General features: G+C 43.6%; 1 protein-coding gene across 1 annotated transcript; it reads left to right on the top strand.

The window, feature by feature from the left end:
- The first annotated feature begins 856 nt into the window (after positions 1-856).
- On the top strand, positions 857-19997 carry LOC128703339 (U-scoloptoxin(11)-Sm6a). Its single transcript, XM_070085362.1, has 4 exons — positions 857-890; positions 3250-3449; positions 14860-15075; positions 19211-19997. The coding sequence occupies exons 1-4, from the start codon at positions 857-859 to the stop codon at positions 19400-19402; spliced, it is 642 nt and encodes a 213-aa protein (XP_069941463.1). The 3' UTR covers positions 19403-19997.
- The last annotated feature ends 5303 nt before the right edge of the window (positions 19998-25300 follow it).

The following is a 25300-nucleotide window of genomic DNA, read 5'->3' as shown; positions in this document are numbered from 1 at the left end:
TTGCCCTGCCCATATGGGCCCTTCTGGTCATTTCAGCCAGTGTGTCAACCACCTCTCTGTTACTCTCATCATATTCTTATCTTGGCCTCCTGCTATTCTATGGTGGGTTATACATCACTGCAATCACTATCTTGGGCCCTCCAGTCTGAAGTGCTCCTATTATGTAGTACCTTGCTTCTCCTCTGTCTCCTCTCTCCAACTCCTCAAAATCCCATTGGTTTTTGATGAGCAGTGCCAGTCCTCCACCCCCTCTGTTACCTCTGTCTTTCCTCGGGACTTAATATCAACATGTCGGTTCTCTGAACCATTCATCTACAAACCTGTCAGACACTGCAACTTCTTGGGATCTTAATACTTAGGAATTCTTCGCTTGCCTAATTCTTGGGCACGACCTACTTCCACATTGAACAAATGTGACACCACCTATGACTGCTGCACCTCTCCTGCCATACGGTTTATAAGCTGCTTCTCCGCTCACATGCCGTATTCTACTCAAGATTGATGGACTGACCACATCGACTCAAGGACTGATTACCTCATTCTCCTCCTGTTCTTCAAGTTTCTCGTACGTATGGACTGATGAAGCCACTGTGTGGCGAAACGTTTCCTCAATAAAGATACCCAAGAGTTGCACATGTGTCTAATTTATCAACTTAATATCCAGTTGGAAAGATGGCATCTATTATCATTCCTGTGAGCTTGGTGTCTCTGAGATCTATGATGTCTGGTGATGCCTCTGTGATTATTTTACTCCACTCCTCCCACTTATTCGTTATTCCATACCTTCAGTTTCCTCTCCAACACAGTATTCTAGGGGTCTGTGGGGGTGGGGGAGTAGGGGACCTGGCAGGGTGCCATGGGATTCTACTGCATAGTGTGGGGTGGAGGCTGTGAGTGTGGAGTGTGGTTTGAATTGGGATAATATATTTAGCTGTGGGGTTGTGAGGGTGGTTCTGTGATTGTTTGAGCTTGTTGCTCCATTTGACTCTGGTTGGACTCTACTGACTCTAGCTTTATTTCTCTTTCTAGCACCTTTCGTCTCTGTGTCCTCTCTCTCAGCTGATGTCATTCTGTTTTCATTCTGTCGCAGTCTAGGAACATCCTCCAGTATGTTGATGATTCCTTTAGCCATGGTTTCTCCTGCAGGAACATTTCCTGCACCGTTTCTATTTGTGTGTGTGTGTGTGTGTGTGTGTACTCACCTATTTGTACTCACCTATTTGTGGTTGCAGGGGTCGAGACTTAGCTCCTGGTCCCCACGCTTCACTGATCGCTACTAGGTCCTCTCTCTCCCTGCTTCATGAGCTTTATCATACCTCGCCTTAAAGCTATGTATGGTTCATGCTTCCACTATCTCACTTGCCAGACTATTCCACTTCCTGACAACTCTGTGACTGAACAAATACTTGTGTGTGTATGTGTGTGTAGTTATTTACATGTAGGAGCCCTGTAGTACCATTATCCCATGAGGATAATGTTCACGACACACTCCTGCAACACTTGGACAATCTCTGCAGAAATTTTTCGCCAACCAGCAGCAAGTAACAAGGTTATTAAACCTTATTGTTTGGGTAGCATTGAAAATGGGTTGGAAAACTATTTTTGTTAGTGGGTTTTTGGTTTGAGAAGAACCTGCCTTGAACGGACCATTAGGCCTGATGCAGTGCTCCTCCATTCTTACGTTCCTCATCACTTAACGAAGCGTTTCCACAAGGAAGATGCGCAAGTTTAGCCACAAGTGTCTCAGTTATCCACTTATCGGTTTTAAGAACCATTGAGTTGACGGTATTTTTTTTATCTTATTGCTGTTGTTCCTTTGCAACATAGATTATTTTGTCCATTGCAATAATTTTCCATTTTTCCTCCTGCGTTTTAGAGGCTGCGTGAAGGAAATGTATGGTTAGACTACATTACCTTGTTCATTGTAACATGTAAACTATATACACTGTTACATTAACGCAACATATACACTGTATTAATGTCTTTTTCCACACGAGATATTATCACTTGAGGTTCTCAACCAAACTGGATCAGAAAGTTATGTCCGTGATGACAGTTCTACCTCAGTATCCCATAAGAATATTGAACTGGTCTGACATTAGACTGTTTCCAACCGTAGTAAGGTAACTTTGTCTTAAAAAATAAATAAGTAAGATTTATTTACAAGTTCTGATTCATCTAGTTTCAAGATTTACGAAGTACGTCTAATAATGTTAATTGTGTCTTCGTTGGGAACATCGATAAAAATTGATGGAACATCAAAACTATTTAAACAATTCAGTCGTTCAGTGAAGTTCAGATGTCTATATGTAATTTAGAAATAATGTAAACAGCAGGAGACAGGTTCTTAGCCATCAAGAACTTTACAGGAAAAAAATGGTAACATCTTGTCTAGTTAAACCCAGTTCACTTAATTCCTCTGCTGTCGCAAACATACACTGAAAGGTTGATGCGACACATGTGCAACAGTTAGGTGTCTTTATTGCGAAACGTTTCGCCTACACAGTAGGCTTCTTCAGTCGAGTACAGAAGAGTAAGCAGAAGCAGTAGAGATGTGAAGACGATGTCATCAGTTCATCGTTGACTATGGAGCATAACTCTTCTCCAGGGTGAGGGACTGACCACCTCAAAACTACGCCTTCAAGGGTGATACACCATTACATCGTCTTTACATCTCTACTACTTCTGCTCACTCTTCTGTACTCGACTGAGGAAGCCTACTGTGAAGGCGAAACGTTTCGCAATAAAGACACCTAACTGTTGCACATGCCTTAACACACACGAAGTGTTTCGATTAACACTTCGTCTGCGTCTACCCCAGACTCAACAAAAGTTACATTCTTATCCACCTTGTATTATATAATAGCCTAACTTCCTCACGTCAGAAGTGATTCTACCTGATCTTCCTTTATATTATTGTTGGTATTTACGATAAGACAGACACTATGTACAAACTGCACCTTTATTTAAAGACTTCAAAAATGCTGACTGCTTGAGTACTGTCAGTTAATCTTTATATTTCTTCCTCACACCAAGAGGACGGAGACTCGAGCCTCCACTGTTCCTTGTGTTGAATAACTAATTCAGGTTCATCATTTGAAATAAATGAAATAATAATAATAATAATAATAATAATAATAATAATTAACAATATAGCTCATTTAAACAGGACAAAATATATTCTCGGCGCATCTCGACAGTCTTTCAAGAAGTTGTAGCTACCTAGTTTGTTGGTGTAGTATCTGACAGTGTTGTTGTTGCCGCACCCGCAGGAGGAGGCTGACCTGCCGCTGTGCCGCAGTGGCTCTGCATGCGGCTACCTTCAGGTGAACGCCTATGGCGTCAGCACTCAACAGTTTTGCCGCTGCGCCAGAACAGACGGCTCCTGCGACATGCACTGGGATCCACAGGACGGACACTCTATCACCATGGGCTCCGACCAGTTCAAGGTGAGGATGGTGACTGGGGGCTCCGACCAGTTCAAGGTGAGGATGGTGACTGGGGGCTCCGACCAGTTCAAGGTGAGGATGGTGACTGGGGGCTCCGACCAGTTCAAGGTGAGGATGGTGACTGGGGGCTCCGACCAGTTCAAGGTGAGGATGGTGACTGGGGGCTCCGACCAGTTCAAGGTGAGGATGGTGACTGGGAGCTCCGACCAGTTCAAGGTGAGGATGGTGACTGGGAGCTCCGACCAGTTCAAGGTGAGGATGGTGACTGGGAGCTCCGACCAGTTCAAGGTGAGGATGGTGACTGATGAGGATGGTGACTGGTGAGGATGGTGACTGGGGGCTCCGACAAGTTCAAGGTGAGGATGGTGACTGGGGGCTCCAACCAGTTCAAGGTGAGGATGGTGACTGGGGGCTCCCACCAGTTCAAGGTGAGGATGGTGACTGGGCGCTCCCACCAATTCAAGGTGAGGATGGTGACTCGGGGCTCCCACCAATTCAAGGTGAGGATGGTGATTGGGGGCTCCGACCAGTTCAAGGTGAGGATGGTGACTGGGGGCTCCCACCAGTTCAAGGTCAGGATGGAGACTGGGGGCTCCCACCATTTCAAGGTGAGGATGGTGACTGGGAGCTCCCACCAGTTCAAGGTGAGGATGGTGACTGGGAGCTCCCACCAGTTCAAGGTGAGGATGGTGACTGGGAGCTCCGACCAGTTCAAGGTGAGGATGGTGACTGGGAGCTCCGACCAGCTCAAGGTGAGGATGGTGACTGGGAGCTCCCACCAGTTCAAGGTGAGGATGGTGACTGGGAGCTCCCACCAGTTCAAGGTGAGGATGGTGACTGGGGGCTCCGACCAGTTCAAGGTGAGGATGGTGACTGGGAGCTCCGACCAGTTCAAGGTGAGGATGGTGACTGGGGGCTCCGACCAGTTCAAGGTGAGGATGGTGACTGGGGGCTCCGACCAGTTCAAGGTGAGGATGGTGACTGGGGGCTCCGACCAGTTCAAGGTGAGGATGGTGACTGGGAGCTCCCACCAGTTCAAGGTGAGGTTGATGACTGGGGGCTCCGACAAGTTCAAGGTGAGGATGGTGACTGGGAGCTCCGACCAGTTCAAGGTGAGGATGGTGACTGGGAGCTCCGACCAGTTCAAGGTGAGGATGGTGACTGGGGGCTCCCACCAGTTCAAGGTGAGGATGGTGACTGGGGGCTCCCACCAGTTCAAGGTGAGGATGGTGACTGGGGGCTCCGACAAGTTCAAGGTGAGGATGGTGACTGGGGGCTCCCACCAGTTCAAGGTGAGGATGGTGACTGGGGGCTCCCACCAGTTCACGGTGAGGATGGTGACTGGGGCTCCCACCAGTTCAAGGTGAGGGCGGTGACTGGGGGCTCCCAACAGTTCAAGGTGAGGATGGTGACTGGGGGCTCCCACCAGTTCAAGGTGAGGATGGTGACTGGGAGCTCCCACCAGTTCAAGGTGAGGATGGTGACTGGGGGCTCCCACCAGTTCAAGGTGAGGATGGTGACTGGGGGCTCCCAACAGTTCAAGGTGAGGATGGTGACTGGGGGCTCCCACCAGTTCAAGGTGAGGATGGTGACTGGGAGCTCCCACCAGTTCAAGGTGAGGATGGTGACTGGTGAGGATGGTGACTGAACAATAAGAACAGTTCAAGGTGAGGATGGTGACTGAACAATAACAACAGTTCAAGGTGAGGATGGTGACTGAACAATAAGAACAGTTCAAGGTGAGGATGGTGACTGAACAATAACAACAGTTCAAGGGGAGGATGGTGACTGAACAACAACAACAGTTCAAGATAAGGATGGTGACTGAACAATAAGAACAGTTCAAGGTAAGGATGGTGACTGAACAATAACAACAGTTCAATGTAAGGATGGTGACTGAACAATAAGATCAGTTCAAGGTTAGGATGGTGACTGAACAATAAGAACAGTTCAAAGTAAGGATGGTGACTGAACAATAAGAACAGTTCAAGGTAAGGATGGTGACTGAACAATAACAACAGTTCAAGGTAAGGATGGCGACTGAACAATAAGAACAGTTCAAGGTAAGGATGGTGACTGAACAATAACAATAGTTCAAGGTGAGGATGGTGACTGAACAACAACAACAACAGTTCAAGGTAAGGATGGTGACTGAACAATAACAACAGTTCAAGGTGAGGATGGTGACTGGACAACAATAACAGCAGTTCAAGATGAGGATGGTGACTGAACAATAAGAACAGTTCAGGGTAAAGATGGTGACTGAACAATAAGAACAGTTCAAGGTAAGGATGGTGACTGAACAATAAGAACAGTTCCAGGTGAGGAGGGTGACTGAACAATAAGAACAGTTCAAGGTGAGGATGGTGACTGAACAATAAGAACAGTTCAAGGGAAGGATGGTGACTGAACAATAACAACAGTTCCAGGTAAGGATGGTGACTGAACAATAAGAACAGTTCAAGGTGAGGATGGTGACTGAACAATAACAACAGTTCAAGGTGAGGATGGTGACTGAACAATAAGAACAGTTCATGGTGAGGATGGTGACTGAACAATAACAACAGTTCAAGGTAAGGATGGTGACTGAACAATAACAACAGTTCAAGGTAAGGATGGTGACTGAACAATAACAACAGCTCAAGGTAATTATGGTAACTGAACAATAAGAACAGTTCAAGGTAAGGATGGTGACTGAACAATAAGAACAGTTCAAGGTAAGGATGGTGACTGAACAATAACAACAGTTCAAGGTAAGGATGGTGACTGAACAATAAGAACAGTTCAAGGTAAGGATGGTGACTGAACAATAAGAACAGTTCAAGGTGAGGATGGTGACTGAACAATAAGAACAGTTCAAGGTAAGGATGGTGACTGAACAATAAGAACAGATCAAGGTGAGGATGGTGACTGAACAATAAGAACAGTTCAAGGTAAGGATGGTGACTGAACAATAAGAACAGTTCAACGTAAGGATGGTGACTGAACAATAACAACAGTTCAAGGTAAGGATGGTGACTGAACAATAAGAATAGTTCAAGGTAAGGATTGTGACTGAACAATAACAACAGTCCAAGGTAAGGATGTTGACTGAACAATAAGAATAGTTCAAGGTAAGGATGGTGATTGAACAATAAGAATAGTTCAAGGTAAGGATGGTGACTGAACAATAAGAACAGTTCAAGGTAAGGATGGTGACTGAACAATAAGAATAGTTCAAGGTAAGGATGGTGACTGAACAATAAGAATAGTTCAAGGTAAGGATGGTGACTGAACAATAAGAATAGTTCAAGGTAAGGATGGTGACTGAACAATAACAACAGTTCAAGGTAAGGATGGTGACTGAACAATAAGAATAGTTCAAGGTAAGGATGGTGACTGAACAATAAGAAGAGTTCAAGGTAAGGATGGTGACTGAACAATAAGAACAGTTCAAGGTAAGGATGGTGACTGAACAATAAGAATAGTTCAAGGTAAGGATGGTGACTGAACAATAAGAACAGTTCAAGGTAAGGATGGTGACTGAACAATAAGAATAGTTCAAGGTAAGGATGGTGACTGAACAATAAGAATAGTTCAAGGTAAGGATGGTGACTGAACAATAAGAACAGTTCAAGGTAAGGATGGTGACTGAACAATAAGAATAGTTCAAGGTAAGGATGGTGACTGAACAATAAGAATAGTTCAAGGTAAGGATGGTGACTGAACAATAACAACAGTTCAAGGTAAGGATGGTGACTGAACAATAAGAATAGTTCAAGGTAAGGATGGTGACTGAACAATAAGAACAGTTTAAGGTAAGGATGGTGACTGAACAATAACAACAACAGTTCAAGGTAAGGATGGTGACTGAACAATAAGAATAGTTCAAGGTAAGGATGGTGACTGAACAATAAGAACAGTTCAAGGTAAGGATGGTGACTGAACAATAAGAATAATTCAAGGTAAGGATGGTGACTGAACAATAAGAATAGTTCAAGGTAAGGATGGTGACTGAACAATAAGAACAGTTCAAGGTAAGGATGGTGACTGAACAATAAGAATAGTTCAAGGTTAGGATGGTGACTGAACAATAAGAATAGTTCAAGGTAAGGATGGTGACTGAACAATAACAACAGTTCAAGGTAAGGATGGTGACTGAACAATAAGAATAGTTCAAGGTAAGGATGGTGACTGAACAATAAGAACAGTTCAAGGTAAGGATGGTGACTGAACAATAAGAATAGTTCAAGGTAAGGATGGTGAATGAACAATAAGAATAGTTCAAGGTAAGGATGGTGACTGAACAATAAGAATAGTTCAAGGTAAGGATGGTGACTGATCAATAACAACAGTTCAAGGTAAGGATGGTGACTGAACAATAAGAATAGTTCAAGGTAAGGATGGTGACTGAACAATAAGAACTGAACAATAAGTTCAAGGTAAGGATGGTGACTGAACAATAAGAACAGTTCAAGGTAAGGATGGTGACTGAACAATAAGAATAGTTCAAGGTAAGGATGGTGACTGAACAATAAGAATAGTTCAAGGTAAGGATGGTGACTGAACAATAAGAACAGTTCAAGGTAAGGATGGTGACTGAACAATAAGAATAGTTCAAGATAGGTATGGTGACTGAACAATAAGAATAGTTCAAGGTAAGGATGGTGACTGAACAATAAGAATAGTTCAAGATAGGGATGGTGACTGAACAATAAGAATAGTTCAAGGTAAGGATGGTGACTGAACAATAAGAACAGTTCAAGGTAAGGATGGTGACTGAACAATAACAACAGTTCAAGGTGAGGATGGTGACTGAACAATAAGAGCAGTTCAAGGTAAGGATGGTGACTGAACAATAAGAATAGTTCAAGGTAAGGATGGTGACTGAACAATAAGAACAGTTCAAGGTAAGATTGTTTCGAACAGAACTGAGTGTCATCAAGTGTAAACAGACTTGATAAAGTTCACTCTTGAGCGAAATGTTGCATAATATATGGTTTCGCTCTGAAGTACGTGTTTATGTCCAACAAGATAAACAAACTTAATAAGTAAAAGTAAACAGCCAAACCAGTGTATTATCTTACTTGTTCCTGTGGTCACCTTTCTTACTTTATTTCAGAATGAGATGAAGTTTTCTCTTTCTTTAAATTCTTCTTTTCGTTCTTCTTTTTCTTCTTCTTCTTCTTCTGCTTATTATTATTATTATTATTATTATTATTATTATTATTATTATTATTATTATTATTATTATTATTATTATTATTATTATTATTATTATTATTATTATGATCAATTTCTTTCGTCCCTTTCCTCTCTTTCTTTATCTCTCTCTGTCTCTGTCTCTCTCTCTCTCATCTCTGAGTCAGGTGTTTCAGTTACCTGTGTGTCGCCTCTCATTAACAGACTTCGCTACATACATTGCCAGGTCACTTTCATGTCTCAGCTCTACTGTCTCCTCTTATCTTTGATGTATGTAATGTATTTTATGTTCATCTAGTGTGGTGCTGTCCTGACACCTCCACCACCAACAACACACCATCACCATCACATCACCACCACCACCACCATAGGTGGTGGTGGTGGTGGTGCATGGGAATGGCCACTGTAATATGTTTGGTTTAAGAAGAGACCAGGACAGCCAGAAACTTGACCCAGCACCTTGGTGAACACAAAAACGAATGAAATGGCTATAATATGAATAACAATTGCATCACGCACTGGAGCCACTAAGTCGCTCGTGAAGGAAGGCGATCTGCAGTAACGTAGCTGCTTTGAGGCAGCGTTAATGCAGCTTCCTAAATAGAATCCCAAAAGCTGGGTAGTTTCAGCCTCTCAGGAGTACTCGTCATGATGATTCTAGTCCACTATACTCTACAAGAAAAGATGATACATGATCCAGCACCTGCTGTCAATAGACGTGTTGCTTATCATTGTTATTCATTACCAAAAATATGATGAATTGAGTACATGTACAACAGTTGGGTATCTTTACTTGTAGACGTTTCGCCATCCAGTGACTTTTTTCAATACATTACATAATGTACTGATACACGTACTGCATATATATATATTCATCATCACTAGACATGACTCTACATGACTCATCTCACTTCTTAAGTATTCTCTATTTTGTCTCTGTATTCGGTTGTATAAGACCTCACTGAGTGAAACGTTTCCTATTTAATGCCTTCATTCTAAGCTGGGTAAACAGCAGCCTGAGGAGACTAATGCAGGTATGTGGAAATTTTAACGACTATATTTCGCCCCCACAGAGAACTTTATCAAGATATAAACAGATGCTTGTGATTTGGTAAAGCTCATTGCATGGGCGAAACATCGTTGATATTACTTCCATATAACTGTCTCCTTACCAACTAACACCACTATTGCCACCACAACAACTACCACTACTACGACTACTACTACCACTACTACTATAACTACCAGTACTACCAAAACCCCTCCCCTCCCAACCATCATCACCCACCACCACCACGACTACCACCACCACCACCACCACCACCACAACTACCACCACTTTTCACAACCATCATCACCCACCACCAACGTTATTTTTTTTTGGAAAGTCAACAGATTCCCGACACTTAGACGGAGGCAATATCCTCCCTGGATGCTAGTGAGAGGCTTCCCATACTGAGGTTACACCCTCCCTCTCCCTCCCTCTCCCTCCCTCTCCCTTCCCACTCACTCACCTTTCCCTCCTCTGCCCATTCATCTCCCTCACTATACCCTTCATAATCTTCCTCTTTCCCCGCCTTACGGTGTACCAGCTGCAGTACCTTACAGTGTACCACCTGCGGTACCTTACAGTGTACCAGCTGCAGCACCATTGAGTGTACCACCTGCGGTACCTTACAGTGTACCACCTGCAGTACCTTACAGTGTACCACCTGCAGTACCTTACAGTGTACCATCTGCGGTACCTTACAGTGTACCACCTGCAGTACCTTACAGTGTACCACCTGCAGTACCTTACAGTGTACCAGCTTCAGTACCTTACAGCGTACCAGCTGCAGTACCTTACATTGTACCAGCTGCAGTACCTAAAAAACCACCTGCGGGCTGGAGTTTTGAGACTCTATGACCGCGGGTTCAATCCCGGCCGGGGGTATGGTTGATTTGCAATCGTGTCATTACGATTTCTTAAGTCATGTTGACTGCAGTACCTTACAGTGTACCAGCTGTGGTACCTTACAGTGTACCAGCTGCAGTACCTTACAGTGTACCAGCTGTGGTACCTTACAGTGTACCAGCTGCAGTACCTTACAGTGTACCACCTGCAGTACCTTACAGTGTACCACCTGCAGTACCTTACAGCGTACCACCTGCAGTACCTTACAGCGTACCACCTGCAGTACCTTACAGTGTACCAGCTGCAGTACCTTACAGTGTACCAGCTGCAGTACCTTACCGCGTACCACCTGCAGTACCTTACAGTGTACCACCTGCAGTACCTTACAGTGTACCACCTGCAGTACCTTACAGCGTACCACCTGCAGTACCTTACAGCGTACCACCTGCAGTACCTTACAGTGTACCACCTGCAGTACCTTACAGCGTACCACCTGCAGTACCTTACAGTGTACCAGCTGCAGTACCTTACAGTGTACCAGCTGCAGTACCTTACAGCGTACCACCTGCAGTACCTTACAGTGTACCAGCTGCAGTACCTTACAGTGTACCAGCTGCAGTACCTTACAGCGTACCACCTGCAGTACCTTACAGCGTACCACCTGCAGTATCTTACAGTGTACCAGCTGCAGTACCTTACAGTGTACCAGCTTCAGTACCTTACAGCGTACCACCTGCAGTACCTTACAGCGTACCACCTGCGGTACCTTACAGCGTACCACCTGCAGTACCTTACAGTGTACCACCTGCAGTACCTTACAGTGTACCACCTGCAGTACCTTACAGTGTACCACCTGCAGTACCTTACAGCGTACCTCCCAACACACTACATATCCCTTCCCTCTTTTCTCTTACTATATATTTCCACCTCCCTTCAAGTAGCCCCTTCCTCCCTCTCTTTACCCTTTCACTTGAAACCCTCCTCCTCTCTTCTCTCCCCTCCCCATACCTCTCCCTCCTCGCTCCTCCTGCCTCTTAACCCTCCCCCGCATTCGCGTTACTGGTGATCTAGATGAAGGTCTTACTGGTGATCTTGATGAAGGTCTTACTGGTGATCTAGATGAAGGTCTTACTGGTGATCTTGATGAAGGTCTTACTGGTGATCTTGATGAAGGTCTTACTGGTGATCTAGATGAAGGTCTTACTGGTGATCTAGATGAAGGTCTTACTGGTGATCTTGATGAAGGTCTTACTGGAGATCTTGATGAAGGTCTTACTGGAGATCTTGATGAAGGTCTTACTGGAGATCTTGATGAAGGTCTTACTGGAGATCTTGATGAAGGTCTTACTGGTGATCTTGATGAAGGTCTTACTGGTGATCTTGATGAAGGTCTTACTGGAGATCTTGATGAAGGTCTTACTGGAGATCTTGATGAAGGTCTTACTGGAGATCTTGATGAAGGTCTTACTGGAGATCTTGATGAAGGTCTTACTGGAGATCTTGATGAAGGTCTTAATGGTGATCTTGATGAAGGTCTTACTGGAGATCTAGATGAAGGTCTTAATGGTGATCTTGATGAAGGTCTTACTGGTGATCTTGATGAAGGTCTTACTGGTGATCTTGATGAAGGTCTTAATGGTGATCTAGATGAAGGTCTTAATGGTGATCTTGATGAAGGTCTTACTGGTGATCTTGATGAAGGTCTTACTGGTGATCTTGATGAAGGTCTTACTGGAGATCTTGATGAAGGTCTTACTGGTGATCTAGATGAAGGTCTTACTGGTGATCTAGATGAAGGTCTTACTGGTGATCTAGATGAAGGTCTTACTGGTGATCTAGATGAAGGTCTTACTGGTGATCTAGATGAAGGTCTTACTGGTGATCTTGATGAAGGTCTTACTGGTGATCTTGATGAAGGTCTTACTGGAGATCTTGATGAAGGTCTTACTGGAGATCTTGATGAAGGTCTTACTGGAGATCTTGATGAAGGTCTTACTGGAGATCTTGATGAAGGTCTTACTGGAGATCTTGATGAAGGTCTTAATGGTGATCTTGATGAAGGTCTTACTGGAGATCTAGATGAAGGTCTTAATGGTGATCTTGATGAAGGTCTTACTGCTGATCTTGATGAAGGTCTTACTGGTGATCTTGATGAAGGTCTTACTAGAGATCTAGATGAAGGTCTTAATGGTGATCTTGATGAAGGTCTTACTGGTGATCTTGATGAAGGTCTTACTGGTGATCTTGATGAAGGTCTTACTGGAGATCTAGATGAAGGTCTTAATGGTGATCTTGATGAAGGTCTTACTGGTGATCTAGATGAAGGTCTTACTGGAGATCGTGATGAAGGTCTTACTGGAGATCTTGATGAAGGTCTTACTGGTGATCTTGATGAAGGTCTTACTAGAGATCTAGATGAAGGTCTTAATGGTGATCTTGATGAAGGTCTTACTGGAGATCTAGATGAAGGTCTTAATGGTGATCTTGATGAAGGTCTTACTGGAAATCTTGATGAAGGTCTTACTGGAGATCGTGATGAAGGTCTTACTGGAGATCTAGATGAAGGTCTTACTGGTGATCTAGATGAAGGTCTTACTGGAGATCTAGATGAAGGTCTTACTGGTGATCTAGATGAAGGTCTTACTGGTGATCTAGATGAAGGTCTTACTGGTGATCTAGATGAAGGTCTTACTGGTGATCTAGATGAAGGTCTTACTGGTGATCTAGATGAAGGTCTTACTGGTGATCTAGATGAAGGTCTTACTGGTGATCTAGATGAAGGTCTTACTGGAGATCTAGATGAAGGTCTTACTGGTGATCTAGATGAAGGTCTTACTGGTGATCTAGATGAAGGTCTTACTGGAGATCTAGATGAAGGTCTTACTGGAGATCTAGATGAAGGTCTTACTGGTGATCTAGATGAAGGTCTTACTGGTGATCTAGATGAAGGTCTTACTGGAGATCTAGATGAAGGTCTTACTGGAGATCTAGATGAAGGTCTTACTGGAGATCTAGATGAAGGTCTTACTGGTGATCTAGATGAAGGTCTTACTGGAGATCGTGATGAAGGTCTTACTGGTGATCTAGATGAAGGTCTTACTGGAGATCTAGATGAAGGTCTTACTGGTGATCGTGATGAAGGTCCTGGTCATCATGAAGGTGCTTTCTTTTTTCCCCGCTGCTTCAGGAGTCGTCCTGGAAGTCCGCTGGAAGTGTGTTGCTGGTCTTAGAGAACGAGGATCTCTACCGCAACGAGGTCACTGCCTGATACAAGACTGTACTTTCCTAACTACAGTAATATATCTGGCACTGATATATTACTGATACTACAAATACTACCTCTCCTACAACTTTTACTCTTACCACTTTTACTGTTACTGGCACTACTGTTGCCACTACTACTGCCACCACCTGTACTACTACTGTTAATAATTATAATAATAATGTTATTAATTATAATGAATTATACACTAAGAATCCAAGTAAACATTGTATTTACACGTCATTGACGTCACTAAAACTATTGTAACATCCAAATCTTTGCTTCCCGTCAATGATTCATCTTCACTGCTCAACCGATACATCTCTCTCTCTTATCACCTCTCAGTTCCTACCTTCATCCTTACCTGCCTCTCACCACCACCTGCCTCTCACCACCACCTGCCTCTCACCACCACCTGCCTCTCACCACCACCTGCCTCTCACCACCACCTGCCTCTCACCACCACCTGCCTCTCACCACCACCTACCACTCACCACCACCTGCCTCTCACCACCACCTGCCACTCACCATCACCTACCACTCACCACCACCTGCCTCTCACCACCACCTGCCTCTCACCACCACCTACCACTCACCACCACCTGCCTCTCACCACCACCTGCCACTCACCATCACCTACCACTCACCACCACCTGCCTCTCACCACCACCTGCCACTCACCATCACCTACCACTCACCACCACCTGCCTCTCACCACCACCTGCCTCTCACCACCACCTACCACTCACCACCACCTGCCTCTCACCACCACCTGCCACTCACCATCACCTACCACTCACCACCACCTGCCTCTCACCACCACCTGCCACTCACCATCACCTACCACTCACCACCACCTGCCTCTCACCACCACCTGCCACTCACCATCACCTACCACTCACCACCACCTGCCTCTCACCACCACCTGCCACTCACCATCACCTACCACTCACCACCACCTGCCTCTCACCACCACCTGCCACTCACCATCACCTACCACTCACCACCACCTGCCTCTCACCACCACCTGCCACTCACCACCACCTACCACTCACCACCACTTTCGTGTACAGTTCTGCAGGTCGCCGCCACCTTTGCACGTGTGTGGCCGGGACGAGACAGCCTACTCAGCTGCATTCATATTCAACAAGGCTACGTTCAGCATGGCCGGCCAGCAACATCTCCTGCATTGCTTCTGCCCGCCGCCCCTCGCTCATGTGCGTGCTGACGTAGTGGAAGACGTAGTGGACGGAGAGCTGCTCCTGGCTACCCTCCACTCCTGCTCCAGGGTGAGTCAGTGTGGCACCTTCAGCAGTGGCAAGGCAGCAGGAAACAGGTAAGTAGAAAAGCAGGATGGAAAACAGGCAGACAAGATCATATCAAATAACAACAATAAACAAATAATCGCTTCCGATAATTCACTCTTTACGAGAGTTTTTTACGAAAGAATTATTAACTTAGTCGTAAGATTATTACAGAACCTGAATCAAGATCTTCAAGTACAAGTGAACGAAGTTGTTAATTCAGAAGTTGCGTTAGTAATAATGTAATAGTGAGACATGCTCCAGGTAAGATAGACATGCTCTAGGTAAGATAGACATGCTCTAGGTAAGATAGACATGCTGTAGGTAAGATAGACATGCTGTAGGTAAGATAGACATGCTCTAGGTAAGATAGACATGCTCTAGGTAAGATAGACATACTGTAGGTAAGATAGACATGCTCTAGGTAAGATAGACATGCTCTAGGTAAGATAGACATGCTCTAGGTAAGATAGACATGCTCTAGGTAAGATAGACATGCTGTAGGTAAGATAGACATGCTGTAGGTAAGATAGACATGCTCTAGGTAAGATAGACATGCTCTAGGTAAGATAGACATACTGTAGGTAAGATAGACATGCTCTAGGTAAGATAGACATGCTCTAGGTAAGATGGACATGCTCTAAGTAATACAGCCATACTCTAGGTAAGCTAACATGCTCTAGGTAAGATAGACATGCTCTAGGTAAGATAGACATTTTCTAGGTAAGATAGACATGCTCCAGGTAAGATAGACATGCTGTAGGTAAGATAGACATGCTGTAGGTAAGATAGACATGCTGTAGGTAAGAAAGACATGCTGTAGGTAAGATAGACATGCTGTAGGTAAGATAGACATGCTCTAGGTAAGATAGACATGCTGTAGGTAAGATAGACATGCTGTAGGTAAGATAGACATGCTCTAGGTAAGATGGACATGCTGTAGGTAAGATAGACATGCTGTAGGTAAGATAGACATGCTGTAGGTAAGATAGACATGCTCTAGGTAAGATAGACATACTGTAGGTAAGATAGACATGCTCTAGGTAAGATAGACATGTTGTAGGTAAGATAGACATGCTCTAGGTAAGACAGACATGCTCTAAGTAATACAGCCATACTCTAGGTAAGATAAACATGCTCTAGGTAAGATAGACATGCTCTAGGTAATATAGACATGCTGTAGATAAGACAGACATGTTCTAGATAAGACAGACAAGCTCTAGGTAAGATAGACAAGCTCAAGGTAAGATAGACATGCTCTAGGTAAGACAGACATGCTCTAGGTAATATAGACATGCTCTAGATAAGACAGACATGCTCTAGGTAACACAGACATGCTCTAAGTAATACAGCCATACTCTAGGTAAGAGAGACATGCTCTGGGTAAGCCAGACTTGCTCTAAGTAAGAAAGATAAGATAAGATAAGATTTCGTTCGGATTTTTAACCCCGGAGGGTTAGCCACCCAGGATAACCCAAGAAAGTCAGTGCGTCATCGAGGACTGTCTAACTTATTTCTATTGTGGTCCTTAATCTTGTCCCCCAGGATGCGACCCACACATACTCTAGGTAAGACAGACATTCTCTAGGTGCGATAGACATGCTCTAGGTAAGACAGACATGCTCTAGATAAGACAGACATGCTCTAGATAAGACAGACATGCTCTAGATAAGACAGATATGCTCTAGATAAGACAGACATGCTCTAGATAAGACAGACATGCTCTAGATAAGACAGACATGCTCTAGATAAGACAGACATGCTCTAGATAAGACAGACATGCTCTAGATAAGACAGACATGCTCTAGATAAGACAGACATGCTCTAGATAAGACAGACATGCTCTAGATAAGACAGACATGCTCTACTTGACATGTTACGACTAGCACCCGACAACTTCTGTAATTTTATCTGCTTTTTCTAGAAGGTACTTATATAAGGTGAGTAGAAATATTAAGCGCGTCCGCCTGGCGCTCAGTAGACGTAGGATCGAGCCTCCGCCGCGTCTCGAACTTAATAACCTACTTGGGCGCACCTCTTACCTTATTTTAGTTTCTATTACTGTTTTTTAAGAGCTTATCGAGTGTCGAGGCGATTTTGTCAAAGAACTACAGACCATACCCCCGGCCGGGATAGAACCCGCGGTCATAGAGTCAAAGAACTACAGTCCATACCCCCGGCCGGGATTGAACCCGCTGTCATAGAGTCAAAGAACTACAATGTTCAATGCTTCATTTTTCTGGCCCGTTACGCTGCCCACCAAAATACTTTGAATTTCGGACCACAATATCTAGTGACTCTACTAAATGTTGAATGTGGCCTTGTAATGTGAAGATGTGACCAATGGAAGGTTAGTGTAGCTGACTGGTGTTACTGAAGCACACGTGTTAAGTAACAATGTTGACATGTGAGTAACAATGTTGACATGTGAGTAACAATGTTGACATATGAGTAACAATGTTTGCTTGTGAGTAACAATGTTGACATGTGAGTAACAATGTTGACATGTGAGTAACAATGTTGACATGTGAGTAACAATGTTGACATGTGAGTAACAATGTTGACATGTGAGTAACAATGTTGACATGTGAGTAACAATGTTGACATGTGAGTAACAATGTTGACATGTGAGTAACAATGTTGACATGTGAGGAGTTGAAATTAAACTCCAGGATAACAATGACAAGTCTGTGTTTGTTCTTTACTGTCATCAATATTTGGAAAAAACATTACGTGAGATAAATGGTAAGAATAATTAATGTGTGTATGTGTGTGTGTGTGTGTGTGTGTGTGTGTGTGTGTGTGTGTGTGTGTGTGTGTGTGTGTGTGTGTGTGTGTGTGTGTGTGTGTCTGTGTCTGTGTCTGTCTGTTTGCGTGAACACAAAAGGGTTTTATGAACAGATAATGAGAGCACTGAGCACAATGTTAATTTTGATAATTGCAAATAAGTGTTTAAACCTGATATTTATATAGAAAGATGTGAAACAGAACGACATCTGTGTCCGTTTCAAATTTCAATTTATTTGAAGATCATTTTTTATATGATAATTCGTGTCCTAAATCAGTGATAAGGTCATGCCTCACTCTGGCGAGTGTCAACACCTTCCTCGCCCACCCTAGGTGAGTCAGTGAAGGTCATACCTCACTCTGGCGAGTGTCAACACCTTTCTCGCCCACCCTAGGTGAGTCAGTGAAGGTCATGCCTCTGGCGAGTGTCAACACCTTCCTCGCTCACTCTAGGTGAGTCAGTGAAGGTCATGCCTCACTCTGGCGAGTGTCAACACCTTCCTCGCCCACCCTAGGTGAGTCAGTGAAGGTCATGCCTCACTCTGGCGAGTGTCAACACCTTCCTCCCTCACCCTAGGTGAGTCAGTGAAGGTCATGCCTCACTCTGGCGAGTGTCAACACCTTCCTCGCCCACCCTAGGTGAGTCAGTCTTGTCTCATGGCTTAGCATTAGAGGTTTTTAACTTTATCTTAGTAGTATTTTTCTCTTATTGATTTTCACGTTATCGTGAGTTTACCCTTGATAAGGGAAGTGATACAAATAAGTGAGAGAGTAGAGACAGGCTGGACATCACCCAACACATGGTAGCTGACTCAGGAAATCGTAATGACAGATTGTAAACAAACCACGACTCACTCGTCGCGAGCTCAATCCCCACCCGTACCGTGGTTTCACATGGCAAGTGCCTTGTGGCTAACCTTTGGAAGGTGACCTGTGTGGCCAGTGGCACTCACAGCTGTCTGCAACACTCCAAATTTAATGAACATACAGCCTTTTATTTGTTTCTGTTATCCTGTACGGGTGTGATTATTGATCTATGTAATGTTAAATATATAATCATATTTAATTTATATTAATTATGAAATTTTTTTAGGCTGATCTTTTTTCACTATCACTAGAGGTTATGCATGATTAATATGGTAATTACTGATTAAAAATACTTCCGCAGAGGAAACGGTGTCACTGGTCAGTGTCAGCTGGTTTCTTCAGCACCGTAGTGTTGCTAAATGATATTAGTTTTCTTGCTTGCTATGTTTTCCTGTCTTTGATGTGATCGTTATTACGAGATGATCAGGATTATTATTAATCCAGTTATTCTTCTTGCATGGAGCAGCTGGAGGTGTGTACTGAGGAGGCTCCCTGCAAGGAGGTAAGCATGGGTGGAGGAACGCCCCTGGTCAACCCTAAGTGCCGCTGCCCTAGGAAGACCTCCTGCCCCACCCTGGGCACCACCGTTGCCCCACACTCCAACACCTACCCTCAGGGCTCAGCCTACTCCGTGTTCTGCCACCCAGGGCCCGCTTAAGGGGTGAGACAACGTGACACTGGCTCAGTGTGCCCAGAAAATGATTGACAAGGAGCTGCGTGAGACTTGCGCGGATTTAGAAATCCAGTTTACAGACAGTGATCAAGACACCCACAGCATCGAAGCATTAAAACACTTGCTAAATGATTTCGGAGGCAGTTATTTCCCAGACAAAATATTGCAATACATGTCCTCAATCCACTTGACGGCATAATTGCCAAAATTTTTACATGGCACTGAAAAAAACTTCAATATTGGCAACATTAGTGAACACAGAAGAACTTAGCTTTACAAATGTGAAATCTATAAAACAGTTTTTTTTTTTTTGTTTTACGATAAACCAAGATCGGTTGGACGTTTATCACTCTTATTAAGTGAACCTGTAATTGTTGAGGATTTAGAACTGGGTAAGATAATCCAAAGATTTGCAGCTGTTTAGGCCTGAATAGGTAATCTTTGAAGCCGAAATTTTGACTTGTATATGTGTTATTAATGCTATTTGTTTATTGAATTTAAATTAATAAAGTATATTTGTTATTTTAAGATTTTAATAAAATGTACTGAATGAAAATAAACAATAAAATTATATCAAAAAGTGTATGTTATTTTCTTAACTGAAAACCATCGGGGAAGAAAACGTAAGACGGTGGATGAGAAAACGAAGTTGTCCACAGGAGATGGCTACCGTGAGAGCCAGCCTAGCTGTCCTCTGTCACTACTAAATCATGGTTCCTCTTACAGCAGGTTGCCTCCTTTACCCCTCCCTCTAGTGTCACAGCTTCTGCAGGATGTTCTTGCCTCCTTTACCCCTCCCACTAGTGTCACAACGTCTGCAGGATATTCTTGCCTCCTTCACCCCTCCCTCGAGTATCACAACGTCTGCAGGATATTCTTGCCTCTTTCACCCCTCCCTCGAGTATCACAACGTCTGCAGGATATTCTTACCTCCTTCACCCCTCCCTCGAGTATCACAACGTCTGCAGGATGTTCTCGTCTTCTAATACCCAGTCAACCTACAGTAGCCACCACCAGCCTCCTTCCAGTCACCAGCGCCGCACTCACACACCAGCATTCGCTAACCCCTAATTTACAACGTAAACACAGCTTTTCACTCTCTTATTGTTTTACCTTAATCCGCTCGTGTCTTAGACTGACATTAACTCCCGACCCAGTTTAACAAAATTTAGTTTCATCTGTAATATGTGACTTAATTGACAATTTCTCAGCTACGATATTGTGACTCATAAAAGAATAACAAAGGACAATACAGTGACTGGAACAATACACTAATAACCGACACATGGGAGAATAAATCTTATGACGGCGTTTGGGTCTGACTTGGAGCGACTTGTCGTTCATTATTCTTAAGCTGAGAATGTTACTCTTCTGTTAGAGTTTATCAATATCTTATACAACATTGAAGAATAGGTAAAAGGACACCAGTGTAATTAATGTGACATTTTAGTGTGTCAACGTTTCGCTCTCCAGGAGCTTTATCAAGGCGTTACACATGTGTGTGTCGTTATATCTAACGTATTGTCGGTAACATAGGAGCATAAGAAAGAAGGAACACAGCAGGAGGCCTACTGGCCTTTGCGAAGCAGTTCCAATTCTCCCACCAGCTTAAGCCAAAGCCTTGACCTAGCTGCTGTGGCTCGGTGATGGAACAGTAAGTCTAACTTCGACTTGATATTATTAAGTTAGACTCACCTTACTCAACTTAATTACACATATAGAAAATTGCATTGTTATTTTGTGTAGTTTTAAACATAGGTTAGATGAATATATGAGTGGGTGTGGGTGGGTGTGAGTTGGACTTGACTAGCTTGTGCTATTAGGTCTGATGCTGTGCTCCTTCCTTAAGTGAATGTGACCTTACCTGACTAGGTTAGGGCATTGGCTTAAGCCGGTAGGAGACTTGGACTTGCCTCGTATGGGCCAATAGGCCCATACGAGGCCTATTATACGAGAAGTATAAGTCTGGGCTCAATTATATCAAATTGATGCATTGTCGCAGTAACTTGTGTAATATCCACCCCATCAATTAAGACTCAGGTGATTTTTTACAGTAAATTAAAAGCATCGTTACTTAGAGAACGACAGTCGTACCGAAATGTCGTCGCGAGCTTCTACGTGAGAGGTTATTCGTGCAGCGTTACTTACAGCTACATCAAACATTGCAAGACAAATGGCACTTTAAGGGACACGTCAGTTCCAATATTTACAAATGATGTGTTATTTTCCCCTTTAATCTGTCTTGTCCATAATTACTATCGCATTTTCTTAATTCATGGTATAACTTAATGGATATTTGAGGCCAACTGTGTTGCAGAGGAATGTTCTCAAAGATATATATATACGTATATCATGTTGCAACCTCACATATACGTACATCATGTTGCAACCTCACATATACGTACATCATGTTGCAACCTCACATATACGTATATCATGTTGAAACGTCACATATACGTACATCATGTTGCAACCTCACATATACGTACATCATGTTGCAACCTCACATATACGTACATCATGTTGCAACCTCACATATACGTACATCATGTTGCAACCTCACATATACGTACATCATGTTGCAACCTCACATATACGTACATCATGTTGCAACCTCACATATACGTACATCATGTTGCAACCTCACATATACGTACATCATGTTGCAACCTCACATATACGTACATCATGTTGCAACCTCACATATACGTACATCATGTTGCAACCTCACATATACGTACATCATGTTGCAACCTCACATATACGTACATCATGTTGCAACCTCACATATACGTACATCATGTTGCAACCTCACATATACGTACATCAACCTCACATATACGTACATCATGTTGCAACCTCACATATCCGTACATCAGGTTGCCACCGCACATATACGTACATCATGTTGCAACCTCACATATACGTACATCATGTTGCAACCTCACATATACGTACATCATGTTGCAACCTCACATATACGTACATCATGTTGCAACCTCACATATACGTACATCATGTTGCAACCTCACATATACGTACATCATGTTGCAACCTCACATATACGTACATCATGTTGCAACCTCACATATACGTACATCATGTTGCAACCTCACATATACGTACATCATGTTGCAACCTCACATATACGTACATCATGTTGCAACCTCACATATACGTACATCATGTTGCAACCTCACATATACGTACATCATGTTGCAACCTCACATATACGTACATCATGTTGCAACCTCACATATACGTACATCATGTTGCAACCTCACATATACGTACATCATGTTGCAACCTCACATATACGTACATGTTGCAACCTCACATATACGTACATCATGTTGCAACCTCACATATACGTACATGTTGCAACCTCACATATACGTACATCATGTTGCAACCTCACATATACGTACATCATGTTGCAACCTCACATATACGTACATCATGTTGCAACCTCACATATACGTACATCATGTTGCAACCTCACATATACGTACATCATGTTGCAACCTCACATATACGTACATCATGTTGCAACCTCACATATACGTACATCATGTTGCAACCTCACATATACGTACATCATGTTGCAACCTCACATATACGTACATCATATGTATGAAGGGATAAAATAAATGATAAAGTCTCGTTGTTTTATATTTATGGGAAATCAAATCTGTATAAATAATAATAATAATAATAATAGAGGAGAAATAATGGAAGTTGTACAAAGAAGAAGTTTGTCCTGGCTGGATGTTTATAGGAACTTGCTGTACTAAGTTCTCGCTTCCAACTTAAACATCAAGTATGATAAACTAATTAAAGTTGTTGAGAACCACAAGTATATTTACACTCATCTAATTGTTAATTACACACACATGCACACACACACACACACACACACACAAAGGCTGGACACATGGTCCAGCAACTGGCTTCTCGAATTTAACCCCGCCAAATGCAAAGTTATGAAGATCGAGGAAGGGCAAAGAAGACCGCAGACGGAGTATAGGCTAGGTGACCAAAGACTGCAAACCTTGCTCAAGGAGAAAGATCTTGGGGTGAGTATAACACCGAACAGGTCTCAGGAAGTACACATCAACCAGATAACTGCTGCAGCATATGGGCGCCTGGCAAACCTGAGAATAGCGTTCCGATACCCTAGTAAGGAATCGTTCAAGACACTGTACACTGTGTATGTCAGGCCCATACTGGAGTATGCAGCACCTGTTTGGAACCCACACTTGATCAAGTAAGTCAAGAAATTAGAGAAAGTGCAAAGGTTTGCGACAAGGTTAGTTTCAAAGCTAAGGGGAATGTCCTACGAAGAAAGGTTAAGGGAAATCGTCCTGACGACACTAGAGGACAGGAGGGTCAGGGGAGACATAACAACATACAAAATACTGCGTGGAATAGACAAGGTGGACAGAGACAGGATGTTCCAGAGATGGGACACAGAAACAAGGGGTCATAATTGGAAATTGAAGATCCAAATGAGTCAAAGGGGTGTTAGGAAGTATTTCTTTAGTCATAGAGTAGTCAGGAAGTGGAATAGCCTAGCAAGTGAGGTAGTGGAGGCAGGAACCGTACATAGCTTTAAGATGAGGTATGATAAAGCACATGGAGCAGGGGGAGAGAGGACCTAGTAGCACTCAGTGAAGAGGCGGGGCCAGGAGCTGAGTCTCGACCCCTGCAACCACAATTAGGTGAGTACAATTAGATGAGTACACACACATACCTCACACACACACACACACACTCACACACACACACACACACACACACACACACACACACACACACACACACACACACACACACACACACACATACACACACACACACACACACTTCCACACAAGAGAATAATGCAAAAGCTGAAGGCTCAGGCAGGTGTAACAGGAAGGTCACTGCAATAGATCAGAGAATACCTGACAGCGAGACAACAACGAGTCATGGTACGTGGCAAGGTATCAGAGTGGGCGCCTGTGACGAGCCGGGTTCCATAGGGGTCAGTCCTAGGACCGGTGCTGTTTCTGGTATATGTGAATGACATGACGGAAGGGATAGACTCAGCAGTCTCAGGAGACGATGAGGAGAATTCAGTCGGATGAGGATCAAGCAGGACTACAAAGGGAACTGGACACAATGGAATCATTGTTCAGCAGCTGGGCCCTGGAGCTTAGCTACATCAAGTGCAAAGTCATGAAGACCGCAGACAGAGTACGGTCTGGTGGGCCAAAGACTGCAAACCTCACTCAAGGGAAAGGATCATGGGGTGAGTATAATACCGAGCACATATCCTTATGTGCACATCAACCAAATAACTGCTGCAGCATATGGGTGCCTAACGAACCTGAGAATAGCATTCCGACACCTCAGTGAGGAATCGTTCAAGACTCTGTACACCGTGTACGTCAGGCCCATACTGGAGTATGCAGCACCAGTCTGGAACCCACACCTGGATAAGCACGTCAAAAAATTGGAGAAAATGCGTATATTTCCAACAAGGTTCGTCCCAGAGCTAAAGGGTTTGTCCTACGAGGAAAGGTTATGGGAACTCAACCTGTGACCACTGGAGAACAGGAGGGATAGGGGAGTACATGATAATAATATAAAATGCTGAGAGGAATTGACAAGGTGGAAAGGGACAGAATATTCCAGAGATGAGACACAGCAACAAGGGGCTACAAGTGAAAGTTGAAAACCCAGATAAGTCATAGGGATTGTAGGTAGTATATATCTGCCTTAGAGCTGTCAGGAAAGTGAAATAGTGGAGGCAAGCTCCATACATAGTTTAAGAAGATGTATGATAAAGCTCATGGAGCAGGGAGAGTGACTTAGTATCGACCAGTGAAGAAGCGGGGC

This window comes from Cherax quadricarinatus, chromosome 15 (genome assembly GCF_038502225.1).
Source record: "Cherax quadricarinatus isolate ZL_2023a chromosome 15, ASM3850222v1, whole genome shotgun sequence".
Lineage (NCBI taxonomy): Eukaryota > Metazoa > Arthropoda > Malacostraca > Decapoda > Parastacidae > Cherax > Cherax quadricarinatus.
The sequence above is the reverse complement of the archived record's forward strand: the minus strand, read 5'-3'. Positions and strand labels throughout refer to the sequence as shown.

What these genes read in the sequence shown, in the direction of transcription:
- LOC128703339 (XM_070085362.1), top strand. Translation starts at nt 857, where the DNA reads ATGGGATTCTACTGCATAGTGTGGGGTGGAGGCT. An exon ending in TGGGCTCCGACCAGTTCAAG is followed by an intron (nt 3,450 to 14,859) that starts GTGAGGATGGTG and finishes TTTCGTGTACAG; the next exon opens with TTCTGCAGGTCGCCGCCACC. An exon ending in CCCTCCACTCCTGCTCCAGG is followed by an intron (nt 15,076 to 19,210) that starts GTGAGTCAGTGT and finishes TGCATGGAGCAG; the next exon opens with CTGGAGGTGTGTACTGAGGA.